This window comes from Lottia gigantea (genome assembly GCF_000327385.1).
Source record: "Lottia gigantea unplaced genomic scaffold LOTGIsca_195, whole genome shotgun sequence".
NCBI lineage: Eukaryota > Metazoa > Mollusca > Gastropoda > Lottiidae > Lottia > Lottia gigantea.
The window spans coordinates 60,612-84,816 of record NW_008708379.1 but is presented as its reverse complement, the minus strand read 5'-3'; the positions used below and the strand labels follow the sequence as shown (position 1 = coordinate 84,816).

General features: G+C 34.8%; 1 protein-coding gene across 1 annotated transcript in view; it reads left to right on the top strand.

Moving 5' to 3' along the window:
• Positions 1–8,861: 8,861 nt before the first annotated feature.
• Positions 8,862–24,205, top strand: part of LOTGIDRAFT_143247 (hypothetical protein) — a gene marked incomplete at both ends in the record, with an annotated part of 27,092 nt that continues 11,748 nt past the window's right edge. The window contains 4 exons of the mRNA XM_009053006.1: positions 8,862–8,958; positions 9,424–9,582; positions 10,097–10,261; positions 10,578–10,698. Of these exons, the coding sequence (XP_009051254.1) occupies positions 8,862–8,958; positions 9,424–9,582; positions 10,097–10,261; positions 10,578–10,698 (542 nt within the window). The remainder of the gene's footprint in view (positions 8,959–9,423; positions 9,583–10,096; positions 10,262–10,577; positions 10,699–24,205) is intronic.

Sequence of the window (24,205 nt, the reverse complement as noted above, 5' to 3'; positions counted from 1 at the left end):
TAAAATATACGACGAATCAGTTAACTTCTTTTATTTAGCGTAACTTTTGTTTTCCAACCATCCTTTTATATAAAATATTCGAACCGGATATACATTTATTATGCTGTTTACATCGAAATCATTGGTTATGACATCAGCTTGGCTTTGTCACAGTTTTCTTAGTACATGTACGTTTGATCCTTGTGTAAATTTCACTCAAAAGTGCAAATATGGTTAGAATATAAAAAGCTGCACTCATTTAACACTAAAATTCACGACGACTATATTCCTCAACCAGTCACAATACCAGTTGAAAAAATAGAATCTTTACTAAATAAGTGCGGCAACGTCCACGATTTTAACGAACGAATCTTAATTCAATCTTCATTTTATAGATTATTTTATAGGAACTGGAAAATTCATAAACTGCATCGAAACCTTCGAATTAGTGCCTATGCAACAAATTCGTCAAATAACAAGGTGGTAGAATTTGATCTGTTCTATTCACCTTGGTTTATTCTGGTGCATTATAAGACTATATCTTATACGATAAAAGCAGAATTTCTATTAAAAAAACAACATAATATTACATCTGACACATGCATTAAACTGCATTTGCAATGTATGTAGATTCATAAATCCAGAAAGGAAAACTAGATTCGAGTGGAATAAAAGAATTATTAATGAATTTCAAAGGGAAATAATTCATTTTATTTATTTATTTTTTTTTTATGTACAGTTATTTATGATTGACGGTTTGGCATACACTTGCTTACCATTACTCATTACAGTAATTCTTAGCAACTCCCCGAAGATGTTCTAATACATATATTTGATTTCAATGTTCTATGTTGCTAAGAGATATTATATATTTTGTTCCCAACTTTAATTTGTTTCAAGTGGATATTAAGGACATCCTGTGGATGATGATGACTATCTTCACATAATGCTATTCAACAATCAGTCCCTGTTTAAATGCATTAAAGAGGCAAGCTTAGGAGTTTTCCTTTTCTCCTTTTTAATAGCAATAGAAGCAAATTTATAATCCAAAGTCTAATGCGACTTACGAGTAAACGTATTATGTGAGCTGAAATAGCACGGATTCATTCAAATAATTTAATGCCGTATAATGGTTTATGTTTTTCTCACTGTGGTTAATTACTACTTGGGGTTAATTTTTCTGCATGTCTTGAAATTGCTATAGTAATTAGATTTCTGGAATGGGAGGCTTTGATTCTCCCAAATCCCATATGGTTAAGAATTGCCAGTATCAAGATTATAATACAAGAATTTGTTCTACTGGAAGGACAAATTCGTATACACGTATACTACGTCCACCTACCGTTTAAGATTCTTGAGGGAAACGTCCACGATGGCCATAACGAAGGTGCCATCAAATTCTGCCTTGAGTCAGTTGGAGTCAGTGACGTTGGTGGTACACAAATTCGACCACAAGGGTGACTGCAACATTTACTTCTGCCTTCACAGTTCGCATCCGATGAACATCTGTCTCGTCGAGGAAGATAGCACATTACCTGGTGAGGCATTGGACAGCTTCCTGCAAGAAATCCGATGTAGTGACATTAAGCATCTATTTCAAGTGACTGGAATGTACATGGTGAAATAACGTATCTTTCACCTTTTTCAATGCATGTTACCAACATTTATGGGACTACCAACGCCATCACTTCGTCAAAATATTTCAAGAGTGAATATCTCGAAGAACATATTATGCATGTAGATGATTAGGGATGATGTCGTCTAACAACAAATAATTTGCTTCCTTATATTATGCTCTCGGTATAGTCAATACTACGATAGATATTTCATACTAGATTATGTGAATAAAACAGGGGTTTTCAACCTTTTTCCTTCTATTACACCATTTGGGATCTTTGATCGATTGCATTACTCCCCTTCCCCCTATAAATCTTTACTATTTTGTTATTTTCTACTAGGTTTTCCTTGCAATCTTTTTCATACCGGAGAATATTGCCAGAATTAATAGAAGAACTTAGAATATAATTGTCCCCAAAATTATTCCCTTCGGGGTAAATACCCACGCGTTGAAAGCCTCTGGAATAAAAGGACATTAATACACTCATAGGAGTAAACACTTTGAGTAAATAGTATTTGGCCTATTAACACCATGTGAGTTAATTGTTAATATATCACGTTCTATTTGGTTTGTTAATGTATACTGTTTCATAATGAATCATGCAGCTCCTGCAAGTCTGTGGCAAGTGTTATTTACCAATATCGTTGGCATGCCGTGTCGACAAACCCAATCACAGAGCTAATGTGAATCTGTGAATCATCAGTTAGTTATACTGCTTCAGTCAGTGTTTACATTATGTCCTGTTACATATAATCGAACTATGTATTCGCAGTGCATGTGTATTTAGAAAAGAGGTTAAATCGTATATTATAACCGTACTGGGAGTTTTCAACTTATCAGATGTCCTTTTAATCAGGTTTGCATTATAATCTTTAAAGATGGGTTCCCTTATTTTCATTAATACTTAAGTGAACGGAAAGAAGAGATGTTCTCAATACCAGTTTGTCCCACATGTCAATAATTATTTCATAATTTCATAAAAAAAAGTCTTTTTTTGTTTATCCAGACTGTACATACATGGACATTAATGATTGGTTAAAACTCTCTATTATATGCAATAAGAACATAATGGTATGATTAAGAATACAGGATAATTCATTAGAAACACCAATTGATCAAATAGTTTGCTTAATTTGACACTAAAACATAAGGAAACCCATCTTTAAATAATAAAAAAAATATGTCTGTTGGTGTGATTCTTATTGTAACTGGCCATGAGCTTTTTTGTGGTAATATTCAATTTTTGTTTACTTCAAACTAACATGTGTGCAATTGTGTCAAATGACAATTTAAGGAGATTCGGATGATCATATAAGTTTTGTGTGCATTACGCGCTTTTTATTGATAAATAGGCCACAACAATATCGTTTAAACATACAAACAATACAGAGGGAGTGTTTTCTCATGATCTAGAATTAAATTGCGTAATTGAAATTTAACTAGCTCAGATACGTAAATATTTATCTTGCCATCTATAGCGCTCTGCTCGCTGACACAACAACAGGCCAGTGGCTTGTTCGGGTCATACGCTTGTCCCATATGGTTGACAATAAATTTATGTAATTGGAATATACCTGATTTCAAAACTGGTGTACTTTTTGCTGGGTTCAAGCACATTCTCCCACAAGGATGGATGCAGCATTTTAAATCTGAGGAACAGTCACTGTCGGATGAGCATTTATCTGTAATTGAACCCGGACATGGTCCACCGTCTAGAGTTTCCGGATTTGGGCAAGAGCCTACAAAATAAACACTAAGTTGACCTATATCCTATTACTATATATAGTCTAATCAATCAGAATATCTGTATTAATTAACAAGTTTAAGGCGACATGCGGTTGATATTAATGATATAAATGTTTTTGATTATAAGGAAACGATGAATAAAATAAAAGCGTCCATACACAAAATGAGTAAATCAATAAATTAGCTCTGACAAATTGGAAGGTCACGTTATTAAAGTACTACTGACCCTTATGACTTTTACGAACCCAAACGCAATTAGAGCTTAACTGAATGTATTTGTGCTAACATAACTGATTTCATGTAATGCAACAACCATAACTTTGACACACATGTCAGAATACGACACGACCCCGTTTATTTACTTTTTTTGACGTCATTTTGAACTGAATTAGTAAAATTTAATAAGTTCAGGAACACATACCCCAGCCTGTTTTATGAGTAAATAAGCCGTACTCTAGAAACGCTGACTAGACATTCAGTATTTTCAATATGGTTGGACTAAAAGCCAGACCCTATGTCCACACTTTAAGTTGCGCATTCGATGATGCAGTTACAGTAGCGGATTCTTCATCAAAAGTACATAAAAAACGCGTAATATTATTGATGTCGTTAATGGAATTCCAGGTCACATTGCCAGGTCAAATTCAAATAAAATCGCCCTCGATTGCCTTGCTAGAACTGCAATCGATGGAAATTGGTTGATCAAAGCATTTGCAAAGGATGCTCGGGCTAGCAATATCCATAGCCCTACCTGTTTTCAGCACCCTACTCTGTTGAAAGGGATAAACACATTTGCTGCCACATGGATGGTAACAACATTTGAAGTCCGCATTACAATCGCTGTCTAATCTACAAGCATTCTGAAATTCTGGTGTACAAATAACAGCAGTTAATGGAGGGGGTACAGGGCAAACACCTATAATAAAAAATAACGTATCCAAGAAGGAGCAAAGGGCCTATCGCTTACAGAACCCACCTTAATATCTTTTAGACGTGGGGTTATACTATTGTCTCAAGTCTTCGGTGATTTTGCTTAGTCTACCATTTAAATAAGGAGTGTTACTTCTTGTAATGAAGCGTTGTTTTTTCGACGTGATATTCGGATTGGATATAGGAACTGGGTTTAGGGCCAGGCATATAGTCCTAGGTCTAATGCCAATTTTCATGGGTATTTTGATACCGTGTAGGGCAATATCTGGCAATGTCTTAATGGACTCGTGAATGGTTCAGCTGTGTATAGTTTTACAAAATTTGTATTTTGTCTGGATGAATATTTTCAAAAACTAGAGATCCAAGAATTAATCGAAGCAGCTTCAATGAAAATCGACATTATCGACATTCATCGTAAGAACTGGGCAGGGCTAGTGTGACAGTGCCCAATGCGGGGTTTTCAAGTCTTTACACTATCCCCTTCATCTACTATCACCCCCCCGTACTATTCAACCTTGTTTTGTCGATCTCTCACCCGATCTGGTATGTTGACGTACTGTTAATGATGGTTTACACATCCTACCACATCCTTGTAAACAACACAAGAAACCTAAAAACAAAACTAGGCTTCAATTAAGATTGAAACATTTGATTTAAATTTGGAATTTTAAAGTTTGGCCAATGAATTTAACTTTGAATCGCATTTCATAAAAAATCACGATGTATCGGTTGTAGACTATTATAGATATAATATTATAATTAAACAATCACATTGAATAATTGATCGCTATTTCTAAATTAAATGGTCCATAGAGACAACAGAGGGCAAATATTCTCATGAGACACGAATGTAGAGACGATTGAGTGAGAGTTGATACGACATGACAAAGAGGCCAGGGAAGAGCAAGGAGTATTATAAAGGGGAGAGAAAAGTAAAGAGGGAAGAACGGACAAGTGGAAGAAGATGAATCAAAGGAAAGCGGAAGGAAGGAAGACGGTGCTAAGTGGAAAACATTTATCATCGTCGGAGAAGAAGGGTAGAGCATTCGGAGAGAATAATAGGTATGGAGTTGAAGGAAGTGAAAAGAGTGAGTATTACATGACAGTAGGTAGATAGGCAGTAATTTAGGGGCTTCGATAAAGGGGTCTGTGGGATATTCTCTTTTATTGATAGATACTGATTGCACCTCCGTGCAAGGCTTCGAATTACAGTACTCAGAAGACTTATCATGGGTAATCGTCTTCAATTTCCTTACCAATTTGATATTGAATTGCTAAAGTACAAAATTGGAGTTAACAAATTTTCATAAGTACCCTCAACGGTCAAATAAAATGGCAGAGAATTCTCTCCCTTTAAGTAAAACGTATATAAAGCGTTATATTAACTATTGAAGATTGTAGAGCGATCTCACCACTGCTGTATAAAATAATTCACTAATAAAATTATCATATCGTTAAATAAGATACAACGAATTCGACTGTATTTCTAAACTAGACCGCCTTTAGATGCTTAAGGTTAATAGAGACTACTTTGCGTTGACTAATATTGCTAGATCTGACGGGAATTATCACGAACATGTATAATTTGATTTGATTCGCAGATTGTCGTGATAAAGTTTATTTTTTGGATCGCAATATTGGTTTATTTTGACCAGCAAATTACGAGGCGTTATCGCTCAAATGGACCAGTTTGTTATTTGTTTGGAAACAGACATGATTTATAAGCTAATCAGTAATAGTATTCAGAGAAATTTGGGCCTTCAAATACATGTGTGTCCAGAATTATCCGAGTATGAAAGTTAAAAAGACGGCTCGTCTTTTCTTAAAACCCTGCTATAAATATAATAAACAAGTGTGCAATTGTGTCAAATGACAATTTACTAAGGAGATTCGGATGATTGAAGGACTTTTCGTACATTTCTAGTACTTCTGAAGATTATTTACATAATTATATTCAAGACTAAAATGAACAATATGGTGAATCAGTGACTTAAAATTGAATTCTATAAATGACCTGTGCAAAATCATAAGCTTAAAGTGAATTCTTTCGGAGGAAGAAAAGGGAGAAAATCTAGTTACCTGGTCGACACTGCAGATTCGACGTGCATCTTGTTCTTGTCGACCTTGAGCTACATAATCCTACAGTGGGGGTCGGCTGTGGACAGACTTCAATTGTAACTGAAATAAGATTGAAAGATTGATGAACCCGGTTCACTATCAGACATGACGCATGAAGCTGTTATCAACTCTATATTTTTCCAAAATTGTTTGGATGCAAATGCAAAATAATTCATATGACTTACTTTGTGTGGAAATACCGTCGACAAACAAAACCAATGCACACATCCACCAAATAATATCCATCATGTACGTCTAAACTGACTAACCATGCTAAATAGTAAATACCAAATTATTCAGTAAATCTACTTAAATGTCTTGCCCTTTGACAAAAAGATCAGTTGCCATTTGCAGGTTTATGTACTGTTTATCGATGGACTAGTGTGAATATGTATCTTTTTATTCAATTACTTTAAGGTATCACATGTCATTCGTAAATTCTTTGTTTGAAAGAGAAAAAATCAAGACTTTTTTTCGATAGCCCTTTTGAAATTATATTTAAGTGATGAGCTCAAATATATATTTGCCCCCGATGTAAATGGATTTTTGAAGCAGTGAATGACTAACTAATAATATTACTTTTAAATGATAAGTTCAAATTTAAATTCTATTTGCCTCCCAATAATGAAAGCCGTTCTCGTGTCAATATCGTCCGTGTCAGGCGAGGATAAATTTTTTGGGTACAGAAATGAGAAATGTCTTTTTAGCAAATTGCTACCATGATGACTTTAAAGATGTTAACTCAGTTTTAAATTTCAGTTACCTCCCTTGAATTGAAGTCGTTGTACGATACATTTACTTGGCTATGTGTAAAAACTTAAAAATCTTTGGCAGTAGTTGACCCAAACCACGAAGCCGATACCTCAAAAGTAATGTACAGAGGTTATTGTGCATCGTATCTCGAGACTTAAAGAAGAATGGTATTTCTTTTGCTATGTAGAACTATAATCGGATCTTCTATGTCCTGTAGGACGACATATCTTGTTACAAGGTTATTTCCTTAAATAGATTCATTATTCAATGTATTAATTTTTTCCTCTGAATTCGAATAAATTGTAGTTTGATTTGCTGTTGAAAATGATCTTAATTGTCACTTTAGGCTTGTGCTGTCAAAAAGTACAATTGTGCTATGAAAAAAAGGTTGATATATATGCCCATTAAAAATTTCTTTTTTTTATTTTAAATTGATTATTTATAAGATATTACTTCCTACAGAGTTTGCCTTAGGCGGCAGGTTAAATTGACAATATTATACTACTATAATCTTATATTCAGAATTCAAAGTTTTTGTTGCAGCGAGTCATGTGGACGGTGGTATTTACGTTGATTGCATTGTTGGTAGTTGGTAAGAATTTTAAAGGTTTTTAATCTTTGTATGTTTATTGGTATCGCTTCAATTTGCACCAATCCGATTCTGTGGTTCCCGCAATTAGAAAAAAATTCATGCCTCGATTATGACGTCATTATCACGATTGCCTTTGGGGCAAATTTAATTATACGTTAATTGTACAGTTGTGGCATGAATTATCAACATTTATTGGTTACTTCACGCATACAGCACTAGTTTCTTTGGTGTTCATTTAGAAGTGATTCGCTACTGTATTTTTGTCTAGGTTTTAATTAAGTCATTTGTTTTTCCTTGCAGAACAAGCGGAAACTTACTCAGGTAATAATTTTGTATCCTTGCATTTAACCTCTGAAATTCATTAAAGAATCTCTTTATTCCGCTTATACTGACTATTGTCTTAGTAAAGCAAAGTTTCTTCAAGTTTTTTTTTCAGTTTTATTTAGTGAGAATTGGAATATCACCCACAAACTAGTAGTTAAGAAACACATTTCTATCCTAGAAATTTCAGCCAAAAAATTTAAATGGAAATTGTCTTGTGTAAATTAAATTTTGAAGACAATGTTGCTCATGTTGTTTATATTTTATCAACGCAAAGACATTCTAAGACAAACGGTACTATTTTGAGGCTGCCATTCCAATTCTCATAACAAATAATTTTTTTCGTTGCTCAGACAATGAGCTCTTAATGCTGAATAGTGTCTCCTTGTTTGACCACCTTCTGCATCAAACGTCATGCATCTATAAGGTTATGAACCAACACTCATTCAAATTTCTGTTAAATATAGATATCAAATGTATTTTATAACAGAAAAATCATTAATAATTATGCTATAAATTGAACTTGAAGTGCAGACACGAGAACAAGTTCTACTTGCTATGCTACAGATAAAGAGGTTGAAATAGATCAGTTGCGTGAAAATAACAACATGTTTGAAGTTCTGTTTTAATATTTCTATATCGCTCTGTAATGATATATTGAGCACTATTTTAACAATGAAATTATTTGTGATTTATCCTATTGTTATATTCTATAGACTTTAATTCATTTTTCTCTGTTTAGTTGGCTGTCCATTACCAAAGTCAGACTTACCTTATCCATACTGTGATGTATTTACGGATCGTTGTGATACAGACTATGACTGTTCTGATGATGGTGAAGAACTGTGCTGCCCCACCACTTGCGGAAGATCATGTCGATCCGCAGTGTATATAAAAAAGGGTGAGTTGAAATAAAACTAGTTCATACAGTAATGTAAGGTCGTTTTGATAATCTATTTTTCCATCTCGTTGATCTCGCAGACCCAGCAATACAAGTAACAGCAAGGAATAAGCATTTCGTCTCGACTTTTTGTGACTTTGCTTCACATTTTGTTTCTTACTTTGCTTCACATTTGAGAATTTGTATCTTAATTTCCATATCATCTGACAAGGATAAAATATCTTCATGTATATCTTAAACCATCGTGTCCAAACAACATCCCCATTCGTCATACTTCCTCGGACCATGTCAAAACCCGTATTCGTGATACGATGATCTCAATCACGAAATTGACCTTTTAGCAAAAAAAATCTCTTCAGGACGATAGCATAATCATAGGTACAGTATGAAGAATATGGAATGAAGTCAATTATCCCATGGCACCATTCTGTTGGACAAGTAAATTCATATTTCTACAAATTTCAGGAGTATGTCCAAAGTATCGATTTTTCGATCCAAGTGATTGTAAAAAAAGAGCTGATAAATGTTTCAAAGATAGTGATTGTAGAAGAAATTTGAAATGCTGTCTGACAGGTTGTGGTAATACTTGTAGGAAACCTACCACTAAACCAATTGTTCACGAAGGTAAGTCATCATGATCTTCCTCAGATTTGCTGCATCAATACCATAGGTCGAGATAATACTTTCAACCCGGTTTCAACCTGTAGTGATGCAGGTAAGAGGGGCTGGCATTGAAAAAGCGTCTAATCGTTCGGATGGGACAGTAAACCGTGTACTGTAAACCGTAAACTGTGCACGTTAAAGATCCTTCGACAATTGGAAATAGAAAAAGAGCAGGCTAATTTCGCTGTCCTGACAAAATTTCCCTCATTGCACCCGGCATGGCGTTACCTGTCTTCAATAGCCCACATGGACGCAAACCACTATTCATATCAATTTGCAAGAATCAATACCAAGAATGAGTGTCAAGATCCATGCAGTATGTACGTATTTGTTCAATAATAACATTTCAAGTGTGTTGACTCACATTATCTGGAAAATTGGAATACGTAGCACTCACGTGGATTTCTAAACCTCAAACAAACTTTTATTTTTGCCAACTACGCCGTCAAGCTTTTTTACACTTTATACATTATAGGAGCGTGTCCATTCTTCTCACCAGAGGGGATCGACTGCCCGGCAGTAGAAGAAGAATATTCATGTAACGAAGACAGTGATTGCCCACTAGATGAGAAGTGCTGTTTTGTAGCCTGTGATAAGGCCTGTGTCAAATCCAATGAAATCATAGTCAATCCTGGTAAGTGTATAACTTTAGGGGTTTGAAATGCCTCATTTTTAAACGACTTTTAACGAAATACTACACTAGAAGATCTTACAGTTCCATTTGCAACACCTTCACTTTCGTTCAGTCTGAATCAGGAATAAATTATGATGAAAGTATGCAAAAACTACAATAATTGTAAGGCCTATATCTGCATTTTTTAGATCACTACTACTGCCACGAAAGATTTAGATTTCATTTGTCAAACCTATGGTATTGTATTGTAGTTGTGTATTTTAGTGATCTAAAATGTACGCGATTACCACTACCTAATTTTGATTTTAATTTGATGTTTTAGGTACATGTCCATCTGTAGACCAGGCCATTTTATGTGATTTTTGGTTCTCAGATTGTGGACAGGATGGAGATTGTGAGGGAGAAAAGAAATGCTGTGATAATCCTTGTGGTAGAACATGTCAGTTGGTTAAACCCAAACCGGGCAAGTAATTCCTCATATCTCAAACATGAAGAGACTATGATAATATATATCCTTATGAAAAACTTGCTTTGAGCTTTGTTGAAGCCACAAAATTAAATCTAATTGAAATTAGATTTACAATTACAAATTACAAAGGCGTGTCTCAATGTTATTTTTAACCAAAGCGTGACATGTAAAACCCTTTCCGAAACCCAAATAGGCTGTCATAATGCTCTACTTCAGGTCTTGGTGTCACACAATTCCTTATAGAAACGGGTTCTATGACAAGCGTTGATTGGTTAAAAAATAAAATCATTGGGACAGTCCTTTGGTTTAACACTTGCTAGATTACCATTGAGACTTAAAATATAAGAACACAATAAAAAGATACGATATTGTAATCAAATTTTAATTAGATTGCATCAAAACTGACTACTGCCCTGATCAATATTTTACACGTCTAAATGTTTATTTGCATTGCAACATCGTTACAATTATGCTGAACTATAAATTAGACCAGGAATTCCCGTGGACAAAATAGTCAAGCACGAAAACATAGATCTTGGAATTTTATTTTTTTTTAAGGTTTCTGCCCTGAGGACTTTGATGAAAATTGTCCACTGCGAGATGAATGCACTGTGGATCAGAGATGTGATGGTGATTTGAAATGCTGTCGTTCTGATTCAGATTGTGGTAAAGTTTGTGTAGAACCTGATAACGAAGGTACTTATATTTATGCATATTTGTGCATACCTGTTGTCGATACAAAACATATACCACTAGTAGTACGGTACACTTTATTTGCAGGTAGAATAAATAACCATTCAAACCGTCATAACGTTCACAACGAGTGTGCTGATAGGTCACTACTATACTACCTTTACTCCAGATTTTGCCATTCTAATGATTTTTGATGGATGGAATTATCTTGCTTGTACAGATTATCCATGTCGATTTGCATCCGAGCATAATCTGTATGTTTACATTTTAGACTGCCCGTACGATCCATGCAATGGTGCGCAGATCAAATGCAAATATGGGCAAAAAAGAGATCAAGATGGTTGCCTATTGTGTCAGTGTGAGTTGAGGTTTATTATTGAATTTCAGACGTTAAATATAATTATATAAGACGGATTCATTTCAGCGATGCTGCATGGTTTTTTCAGTGATGGATGGAATAAAGTTTCTGGTCGTCTGAACAATAAGCTTGAGCCCTTTCACCACTGAAAGATCCCACAATATCGGGAAATAAAAAAAAATGTTGCATGAGAGTATTGTCTGACAAAATCAGATTTTTCCCTCATTACACATTGCGTGACATATTAGGAACAGAAACAAAGTACAACAGTTCATTTCAATAAGGATGTATTAAAAGGTTATGCATTATAACCAAAGTATGATCAATTAATTTGAGAAGGTGATGCTGTGCTCTTAGAATTTGAAAAGAAATTACTCTTGGTGTTTGAGAACTCCGTGTGTGTCAAGTTAAAAAGGACCCTAAGCGATTTCGTCATAACTAGATTTTCTCAATCTCTAAACAGTAAAGCTCGTCCTTAATGTCAATCCTCTAGGCATTTTATCAGATATTTTATTTATTTATAGGTAGAACATGTCCATACGATAAACCACTAGTTAATTGTTTGGTTGATCCCTGCACTGTAGCTAACTGTTCAGTACCTGATACTTATTGCGTGTAAGTTAGCAACTTTTATTTTAACTTCCATATTAACAGCTTTTTGATTCAGCAATGGATTTCAGACGTCACCGATATTTAATTGATATATGGCCACTTTACTTTTAGTGTACACATTTAACAAAATGGTTACTCATAACTGACAAAATAAACCGTAATTCAAAATATCTTATCAAAATGTCTGCGTCAGCAACGAGCAGATAAATGTTGTTTATAATTTTATAATTTCAGATCTGACTATTGTGGAGGATGTAATGCCGTGTTTTATGATTCGTCTGGTAATGTTGTTGATTGTTCCTCTAAAAAGAGGAAATAAACATACCGTGCAGTTTCTTGCAACAAATAGCTTTTCAGCAGTTTATGAAAATTACGAATATCACCAAAGTTGTCTCTTCGCTGAAAAAAATGTAACTAAAATCGAAAACGTTTAAAAGATTTTACTATAATTTTAGCTACAGTTTGGAAATATATTTTCATCTGTTTAGGTTGACATCATCGCATTATTGTGTGGGGATATATGTTTTACAAGGTTAAGGATAAATCAATATTTTGTCCAAAAATATTTATATGTTATATGTTATCGCAATTTACACCTTTCACTAGTCAATACGATAATATACTAATGGTGATTATAATGCGATAATTCGTAGCGTGAATCTTCTAAATAATACTGGTTATTATAACGTGTTTGATTTGAATTCTATATTTCGAAGATTTGGAACAATTTGATCACTTTAAAACCCAAACGGACATTTCTCCATCATTATTATCGTTGCTACCGTTGTTTTCTTCACATGTAGATTGAAACGTTTGACGACAAAGTCCTACTGGTATTTCGTCCCACGTCAGGTGGCTTCTTACAGCGCATCATATACAATATTTCCTGTCGGAACATACGGCACACCAATAAATAAAATATGAAATTTGAAATATTACTGGCTATCTCTAACACCAACCCAATTTTTACGGCGGACATGAAAAGATATCGTTCACTAACAAACATGCCGTAATTACGAACACATTTATCCAGCAAAGAATTAACATAGGTCGGATAGGACAACAATATAAAGAAAAGTGTTGAACAAAGAATGATAAACGTGTGTTCGTTCTCTTGGGCTATCGTTGAGTTCAAAGATCGCCTTGTAATCGCCCATTTCTTCAGAGATATCAGCATCAAAATATTTACCAATAGGCATCCTAAGAGAGCCACATGGGCAAAAACGTTTCCGGATAAAGCCAGGGCTCCATAAAGTTTTGGTCGGATTCTTTGGCTCTCAGATTGCGCAATCATAAATTCATTTGCCATTGTACTGTTCACTCTTTTCACTTCGTATCCAAAATATATATAGGAATGAAACGACAATATGACCAACAAAAGTATCAACATGAAAATTCGCGGATGCTTAATAAACTTAAACGTACGAGCTAACAATGGGTATCCGATGGCAATATAACGCTCACAGCATACAACTAACGTGACGGCGAAGCCAAATTTTCTAGCAACAGTTCCAATGGGCGTAATAAAAAACATAGCAGCTTTAAGATAGAATTCTGAAGAATAGTGTTCCTCCCCAAGAGCATGAATTAAAAATTCATTCAATAAATTCAATAGTACATACACAATTTCACTGGCGCATAAACCTCTCATAAATTTTCGTGTAGCATGTGGCATTACGAATCGTTTCTTCGAAAAAATATGTAACGATGCCAAATTACAGAAAAACGCTAAAACACAGAATACAATTGATGCAACGCTGGAGACTTTGTAAACTGTAGAATACTGCTCTTGTGATACTGTACCTTTAAAACCCATGTCTTATTGAAATATTGTTAGCCTTTTTCAACTAAATCCAATTACTCAAAAATAAATTCACAACAAGCACGTAACAACTTTTCAATTTCAGTTGGAATTTGAACTAATACTGTTTTAGAAACGAAAAACAGTCAAGCACATCTCCACAGAACTTGTAAATTACCACCGAAGTATTTCAATGTTTTAAATTTCTTTTTTATTTTATTTTCGTTGCCATCGTTTACAGTCTTCTGTCACAGATTCAAACTTAAGAGCAAAATTTGGTAATTGATGACTGTCGAATACGAACTGAAATTTTACATTTGAAAACGATCAATGTTAACGTTCACTAAAAAATAATGTTTCATCCATAATGGAAAATAAATGTGGAATATCTACGATATCATCAGTGATGTTGTTTCAAAATCAATAAGATTTTCTTATTAAACCAGTGTGATTTGACATTCAAAAGCGCTGGAGAATGACATATTTGATATACCTACTGCGATCTTTTCACTGTTAGACCATTTTAATTTCCGATGTAACCCTGAAGGTGAATGGAACCCGAACGGCGGATCTGTTAGACAAATGAGATGTCTATCCAAAAAAGATCTCAAAGACATCCGTTTATGTCAATAATACTAATTTAATTTCCTTCAATGCGCTTTCTTTTTATGAGCCAAGTACCGACATTGACAATACGACGTTACAACTCTTAATTAACCGATTTTCATTTGTTGTCTTAAAATGGGTACACCATCTCGATTAACATAAAAATGTTTCGATTAAATCCATATTTAACTAGTATTGGCCATGACCGGTTACCTGAGTGGACCCACTTAATTATTCCAGAATAAAAAAATATCACCAAATTAGAATCTTCAGAAGTAAGGCAACCCCTCTACAGTTATATGTTTGTATAGAAAAAAGATAAAACTGAGTCAAAATTTTTTCTTTGTGCTTTTGTCAGTTCGAAGAAATTAAAAGATTTCTTTTCGGACTTTGCTATTGCTTTATTTTTTCATTGATGTCGCATTGATCATTGATCAATCCGTTCACGATACTTCGTTTAAGTTTATTTTCTTGTGTCATTGATAAAAACGTTTTACTGATTGCAACCTTGCAATAGATGTGCGGCTTCATTCTTCACAATGAGCAAAATTGAAACATTCAGAAGTTGTTGAGTTAATTCCATTCAGAAGAATCAACTGGACTAAAATTTGGGTTGCTTATGAAGACTATCTTGAAATTGAATTATGAGTGAAACTTGATTTGGTGCAGATACGTTTTCCCCATTGCCTCTTGGCATCTAATTGACCAGAGTTGAAGACGTTTGTATGCTGAGATACACAAAAGTGATGCTTCGTCTAAAAAGACAGCTGTCAAAAATAGCTGTTCTGTAGACGCGTGACATTTAATTGAACGTTTGTTAAAATAAAGATAATGATATGGAAAGAATCTCGTCGTGTAAAATAAAGTACTAACGATTCGAACTGCAAAACGAACCCCGAAATCCAAAACAGCATTTTGGCGTAACATTGGTAGCAAATTATGAATTTCACAAATAAGAAAGTATATCAATTATCATAAGTGAGTGATAAGTAGTTCATTATGAAAAGTGGCATCGGGTGTCGAGGAGAGTAAGCATATCATTTCCTCATTATTTCAGTCAAACCAGGTGTAAATGTGTACGGATAATCGGGGAAAGATCAATGCAAAGATGTTTTATTAAGTACCAGGCATCCTTATTAACATTTCAATTTTCTACATTGAAAAACGAAGAACAGAGTTATAAATTTCATTATCTTAATTGTAAATCATTGCAACATCTCATTTAGACATTTCCAATTTATTCAATTGTAATCTATGATGCATTTACGAAACCATAGTCTGATACATTATGCTTTTTAGTGCAACTGGCTGAGTAAGACCTAAGGGGAAATAGCGTTCCCGTAGTCTACGGCTATCACAACCAACCCACTGTCATGTTTTACGATCTAATTTTCTATTTTTAACAGTTGAAGAAAGGGAGACCGTCAAGTTAATATAGCATTATGGCATCACACCATGTAACTATAAATACATCACATCTTTAGACCGAATATAAGTAACTCGTAGGCTGTGTGCAAGCATTTCCGCATCCGGTATTACAACATTTCTTACCAGTGTTTCCACAATCAGAATCTATGTTACACTCGTTCCGCCAGATTACACATTGGACACCAGGACTTTTTGGTGGACATATATCTGGAAGGCAAACGAGACCGATTCGTGAATGTATGTGTTTAGGACATATTTTACAGTGCAAAAAGTATGGCGGCTATATTAGGGTAAACATAAAAAAGATATGTTGGAACATCATGAAAAACTTACATTGTTGCTGGGGAGTTGATACTGGGTCTTTGCATTTATTTCCACATTGGAGTTGACAACATTTTTGTATTCCCGCACAATCGCTGTCCTTATAACATGCATCATACTTTGAGTAACAAAAGGCGTTTTTGGGGCCATTTTGTGATGCACATGATCCGATCTTTTCTCTTACAGCTCCGACACATTGTTTGCCACAAGGTCCATCACAGCATTTTTGGTTGTATGGACAGTCCCCATCGTCGTAGCATCTATTCTGAATAGTACAGCCCAGCATTTGAGCTGTATCAGTAGGTGAAACTGGACAATATCCTAAAAATAATTAAGATTTACCTTAGGTCAGTCAACAAAGGCGAAACTAAGAGGTTCATAATCAACTAAAACAGTGATACGGATTTGCAGAACTTCGTGAAAGGCATGTCGATTGCACCTAAGTCAAGTCGCATATGACCATCCCCCGAAAGACATTTGTACCAGTTGTTAAAGCACAAATTATTGTGTGATGGTTCTTTATTGTACCTACCTAATTTGACAACAGTTACCCTCGTACACACAAATGCACAGTTCTCAAAGCAGCATCTTTGATTAGACATACAGTTTGCATCGCTGTGACAATAATAAAATATAGGTCTGTTACAGCTATATGTTGATTGAGTCGAACATGCCCCTAAAATATGATGAACAAGATTATAATTATCAAAGATAAAGGAAATATTTACAGGTTGAATGAGAAAAACCATTATGGAATCAACTTTCAGTAAAATAATAATACAAAACATTAACGTCATCAGTCATTTTGATATTGAGACATTATATAACAGCACAACGCTTTTAAAACGATACTTATCCAAACTAAAGAAGCTACATTTGCACCAACGTTACCTTTATAATTATAAGATTGCGGTGATGGAACAGTGGGTTGTAATGGTGGTTGGGATGATGGAACAGTGGGCTGTAATGGTGTTTGCTGGTATTGGGGTAATGGAACAGTGGGCTTTAATGGCGTTTGCTGGAATTGCTGATGATCGGTGCTATTTATTGGAAATTTACACCTTTTTCCACAGACATCAGGGCAGCATTTCATACCTTCAAAACAAAACAAGGTTGGATATTCTCTGGAGCTAGATAATTTGCCTGGTTAAACGCATCCTCGTTAACTAAATGTCCGGACCTGACATGGTTCGAGATAGTTTTTCGGAGGCTCAAACCGTTTATGTTGTAAGAGACAGTGACAGGAAACATTAGTTAAGGGAGTCGAGCAGTAAATAGGGTCCTGTCGTTCAGATATCCCAAGGCGCTTAGTAAGGGTATAAACTCGTCGTTGGGATGTTTCATTGTAGGCCATCATGGTACTGTGCATCTATATACTTATTTCTTGCTATGTTAATAATCATTAAAATAAATTTATTCACGAATAAGACATATTTATTCGTTTGATTCCTTTATTCACGAGATGGTGTGCAAGGAAGTTGAAATCTTTTACATACCTGGCACCGCACAATCATTAGATGTGTGACAAGGTGTGTATGTTGAAAATCTGCAGAATGCATATCTGACAGTAACCACTGGACACAACAGTTCTATTTGGGAAAAAACTAATTTGATACACTCTAGATAACTAAAACAATAAGGCGTCACTACTATAGACAACTGTGCCCTAAGGCATAAATGCCTCCCGTGAGCACTACATGGGGGAGCTCTTTTCTAATTAAATAGACAAGTAATTAACAGTTGATTCCGATAATGGACAAAATGTTATTTTATGAAGGAAAAAGGGGCACCAAGGACGTCAAAATGTCGGTAAAGCAGTTAGTTGTGTCTGATAGTTTGAAAACCACGGCAATAAGGGTTAAAATTAATCTAAATGCTTTTTGGAGCTGCAGCGATGAGAGACACATATTTTCAAGATATAGTTATATATAGTTATATAGTTGCCATACGGCATTCCCCCCCCCCCCCTTAGAAAAGTGGTTTGCACCCCTGATTGTACCCCCACTTTATTTTCAACAAATCTAAATGTCTCCCTTTTTTTCTCCAAAATATGTGTTAGAATGCACATTGCACAAAATGAACTCATTTTTTTTAAATTTTCTTAAGAGAACCCTCTAAGACGCTCTATGAGAGGCTTGCGACTATGACACCAAAACAGAGTAGCCAACATATGAATTTAGCAGCAGTTGTCACCCATTGAGTCGATCTGTCCCTATTTGCACCCCCAGTCTCGGAAGGCTGGAAACTGCATGTTATACGTATCAAAAGAGACTAATGATTTTGATTTTATAAAGCATCACATACCTGGACTAGGAATAATACGTTGTATTTGTGGTTGAGTGCTAGGAATAAAAGCTTGTATTTGTGGTTGAGTGCTAGGAATAATAGGTTGTATTTGTGGTTGAGTGCTAGGAATAATAGGTTGTATTTGTGGTTGAGTGGTACTAGGGATGAGGGTAGTTGTTTTATTATGACACGTCGTACCACAGCCATCATAACAACAAACTTGGTTAACTAACAGGAGAAAATGAAAGAGACAATATATTTTTCAGTATGGCATACCTGCCATAACAATAGCTCAAACTTTGTTTAGGTCCACAATCGCTTCAGAGCAGAAAAATGACCATCAGATTCAATTTTAATAGAAAAGTAGCCGACAAACAGGCGACCGACTGAGTCATTTATCTAGATTATTGGAATGTGAACCAAAATATTAAGGACAGTTTGCCAGGCAAGATAATATACACTCTCTGGCAGCCTTGATTTTGAATAAACATATTTGGCAGTAAAGTAACAATAACCAGTATGAAATATTCAACCTTCATCCACACACTTCGTTTGAACTTTTTGGGGGTTATAATGAACAACATTACCAAAGTTTGTCGAAAGCATTCAAGAAATGTGCCTTTTATAGTGTTTACGAGATAAATATTGAACGCATTTTAAGAACAAGGGCAATAACTATTACTTTTCTGACCATTCGGACAGACATGTGTGACGCAAATATACGTCCCTAATTACACGTAGGCGTATAAAAATCAAGATAACATTGCTTAAGGATTCGTTTGTCAAATGGTGCTGATGAAAAAGAACTGTGTGCATTGACAGTATTTTCGCGTTATGTTACCCATGTCATTGATCATAAAACTTTTGTTGATTCATCGACGGGTGTTTGTTGTCTTAATATGACTTCTTTGTCTTAGCATAACATTTTGAAGCGCTATAGACAGTTTCTCAGTTTTCTAAAATTAATAGACTTTTTAAGGTGAGGACAAGCCAGTGATAAAATCAAATCATATGTCGGTCTTTCTATTTTAAGACACCCATTTGTACGAGAGTAAGGATCTTTTAGACTGAGGTTATGTGGAATCTACATAGCTCATCAGTTCGGTTTCTGATCACAATTACTATATGGCCCTTATGACTGTCACGACTATTTTCTGACCGCTTTAGCGTAGCGAATATTACCGTTTGGTAAGTTTTATGGTGCCTCGCGTCTCGTGTTTTGCCTTAATCTGTAATCCTAGGGTCTTAAATGTAATGAGTAAATGTGGCTCACCTCCCAAACAATCACCATCCTCTTCACAGACAAGTCGTCCTAGTGGACATGCTGTTCCCATAAACTTCACTTTACATGGTACCGATTCTTCACCTTGACCATACACCAAATAAATACAACTGACTGAAATCCAGATGTATAAGTACACTTAAGACAAGAATTTTCTGATGGACAAGATTGTCCCCGAGGTCCTTCTGTTACCAATTAGTTTAGATCTTTATGTTAATATCCAAAAAATGTGTCGACACTCCGCTTATATCTTTAGTCACTTCTTCTAGCATAACCCATAAAATATCTAGTCCACGAGCGCATCGTTTTCAAGCAGATTGTATAGTCAAGTAACAATTGGCCTAGGGTCTATGGTTCCAAATTAGTATTCCAGCATTTTAGCATCTCTAAGTATCCGAAAGGACTTACCTGTTACTATAAACAACCATAAATGATTCATTCTTTTACTGTAAAGTGTTTGGATTTCAATATTTTTAAACTAAGTGGATGACGTATGAATATTTACACCGAAAATAAATCAGAGGAATAATAATATACAGTTTCAGATAGAAATCTTCACATAAATTGTGTAGTTAACGCTTAATTTTGGCCAGGCATCCGTTGATTACTTTGTTCTCTTAATAATCATTGAGAATATATTCACTTTCCTAGTCTATGTACAAAAATAACTACATTAAAATTTATGGTATCCGAAATTCATACTTTCTGAAGTCGGCCACTTAATGTTATACATTCCCTTTTATTCAATATAACCACGTTCTTCAGTCAGAGGCCGGATACAAATGAGACTTAAGATTTTTATCATATCTTAACATATTTTATTATGTATTATTTTAAACTCTTTTGAGTAACATTCGTGACATTAATTTCATGTATGTAAATCAAACCTAAAATTGTCTTATTAGATTTACACAAAATGTCGCCTGACACAAAATACCAACGTAACTGTCAATCATAAAATTAAAACAATATATGTAACTCAATGTAAGAAAGTATTTATTTCTTTTTGTTTTTGCAGAAACATGGTTTTTGAATGTTTACTGGATTTCATATGGCTATCGTTTCAATTGACTTATTGCGTAATAGATTAATAAATGAATAATTAAATATCAATACTATGCATCACACAAAATACCGCTACGGTGATGCATTTACTAAAATTTATTGTGACATTTTATTTCGCTGATTTTGTGCATCAACACGAATTCGTGTGCACAGGCAAAAAAATTATTCAGTTTTCATTAAAATGTTAACTACAACATGAAATTCATGATATACTCGTCAGCATGCCTCTGAAAACAAAACCTCACAATTTTGCCACAAAACATGTTTTTCAGTATGTGGAATTGAATAGATTTGGATCAAAACGTCAATAATTTTGTTTAGCATCATAGAGATTTCAGCAATCTGCAATGAATTGTAAATATTAGTTTGTACCCCTTGTACCTTTTACCAAACTTACAATCGTCAGTGAAAATCAATGCGGGCATCTGGGCACATTTGTGATACTTCCAGTTCATTAAGTGGGGTTCAGGTCGAAAGATGGTTGCATCTGGGCTAACCTATTAAATCTCTGGATTAAGTAGACCTATTCTGACAAAAAAAGTACTTGGTCGTCGACATAAGCATTGGATTCTGCTACCACTCAGTTGATCGTTGTTTCTGGTACCCTTTTTTCAATCTAGGGCTGTGTTGACTGGGACGGATCTGACGAGATGTTTTGATCGCAAATCCACCCGAGGCATGTCAAGCTGCATAAAGTAGCGATAATAGTCGATATACACCTTCTCCGCACATTTTCCACATAAAAAGAATTATTAGTATTTAAAAGCATTCAGACATTTTATGGATACTTTATTCTATAATAGAAACAATTTACGAAGATCGAAGTACCAGCCATTTTTTGGCGGAATACAAGTAAAACCACATTTAGCTGAGCAGCATTTAGCTTCACCAACACAATCTCTATCAACTAAACATTGTTCATCTCTGCTATAACAAGGTCCATATTGAAAAATCCGTGGACACAAACCTGAAATTAAACATTTATATGTAGAAAACTGTGTCTCAGGGGCTCAGCGATCGGACTACATAATCATACATCAAAAAAGAAGTACTAATAAAGGCAAATTAGCCTAATGCCTCACTTTTGAAACGACGACCGAACGTTAGAAATGTCTTATATTTTCAATTATGTTTTTAAAATTCACCCATTTGCCTCATTCAAATTTGCACTGTGACACGGCCTTAGAAGATGTGATTCCTTCTTCAGATGAAAACCTTTATATTTGGATCACAACGATCAAATGCGTGCAGTATTAGACCATTCTTCGAGTTACTCTAGTAAGCATACCTATTTGTCAATTCTTACTTTAAGTATCTCTTCAATCAGTACGTAGTTTCTTTATTCTCAATCCTTATTTTTCAAAAGATAACATGCGACATTGAAACTATTCTTGGTTTCTTTTCTCATTTTTAATCAGTTTACATATTTTGGCTATTAAAAGGATTATTACAATCAATTATTGTCGAATTTGACAGATTTTATAGAATATGTCAGAATAAATGAACTATAAATTCGAGGAGTGTCTATGTTTGGTGAAGGAAGTTGTAACCCATATATGCCATCGATAGAAATTAAAGATCCTAACCTTTCATTTTAACATTTATTGGATGCACATTATGTTATAAACTTGATAAGTTGTACGACGTTCGTGTCTTTTTGTTGGCGAATTGGAACCCTTATAAGATTTGCTTACACCGTTTGAATAGTCATATTTTGGTCTTTTCCGGTCAACCCCGCACACTAAAATATTGTCTCTTTGACATATTTATGAACTAACTTAGGTAGACCTAATTCATAACTCACTGCATGCATCAACCAAGAATTGAAGTAAAAAAAAAACAAATAAAAAACTAGAAAAAAGAAAAGTGTTTCGTACTAGTACGTGTATACATTGATGCTTTGATTTAGCCTACCTGGCTTTTCGTCGTTTTTAAATGTCAGGGTTCCAGCACAATATCTTCCACAGGGATGTTGGCAACAGTTCACATCAGCATCACAATCGGCATCGTCAGAACAGGAATCAACAATAGGTAGAGCACACAGTGTTGTCCTGGGATCCGGGGGTATGGGACAGCTACCTACAATATCGTTAAAATATACTAATCATTTGGATAATAGGGTTATTGCTAATCCAAACCTTTCGAAAATTTTAATTTAAGTGACATTTTTCTAAACTTGTCACGTGTATGCCCTGAATGAATTGATAAAACTTAATTATTATTGATTATTAGGATATATGCTTGCAAACAGTTCTTTTGATTAATAAGTGTTCAGATTTTACTTTACTAACTCCATCTTATACCTTGACATCAGTAGGCACTTTTCTTGCATCACAGAAATTTGTAAATGCAGCGATTTTTGATGGATAGTATTCTGCTGAATTCAGCCAATCAGAACCCCCAACAGAAAGATATAATATTGCTTTTTAATTTACTGCCTATCTGTCGATGGATCCGATTGGCTATATAAACTAGCTTACAATTCAGCCAAATAAATGTATTTATAGTAAATGCCTAATGATGTCAAGGTAGTAGGCCAATGGTTTGACACGTTTTTTGACTTAACTGTAAGTTTTGTGTCTTTAAAAATTGTTTGATCCGAAGTAACCAATGCGCAGTTTCAAATGATAACTTATGGGTTGATCGATCATATTCAAATGGTGAAATATTTTGCACGACTTAAGGATTTTTGTTATCTTTCAAAAGAAAAATTAAGAAAATTTACTGATATTTAATGCAAAAGTTCCGCATCTGGCGTCAAGGTAGACTTAAATCATCACATAAAATAGCGAAAAAAATGTCATCACTCAATCAAATCGTCAAGGCCAACAGAACGGAGATTAAGAAATTTTAAATAAAAATCAGTTGATCTTCCCTTGTCTTTGCAGGTTTTAGAGGGCACGTTATGGGGCCAGGAAAATTTTCAAATGTGTGAAGCCGGAGAATACATCCATAGAGATTTTGGAAGTGAAAGTAGAATAATTTTTTCATTGGTTTTGGCCAGAGTAGGAGAAGGGGGGGGGGGGGGG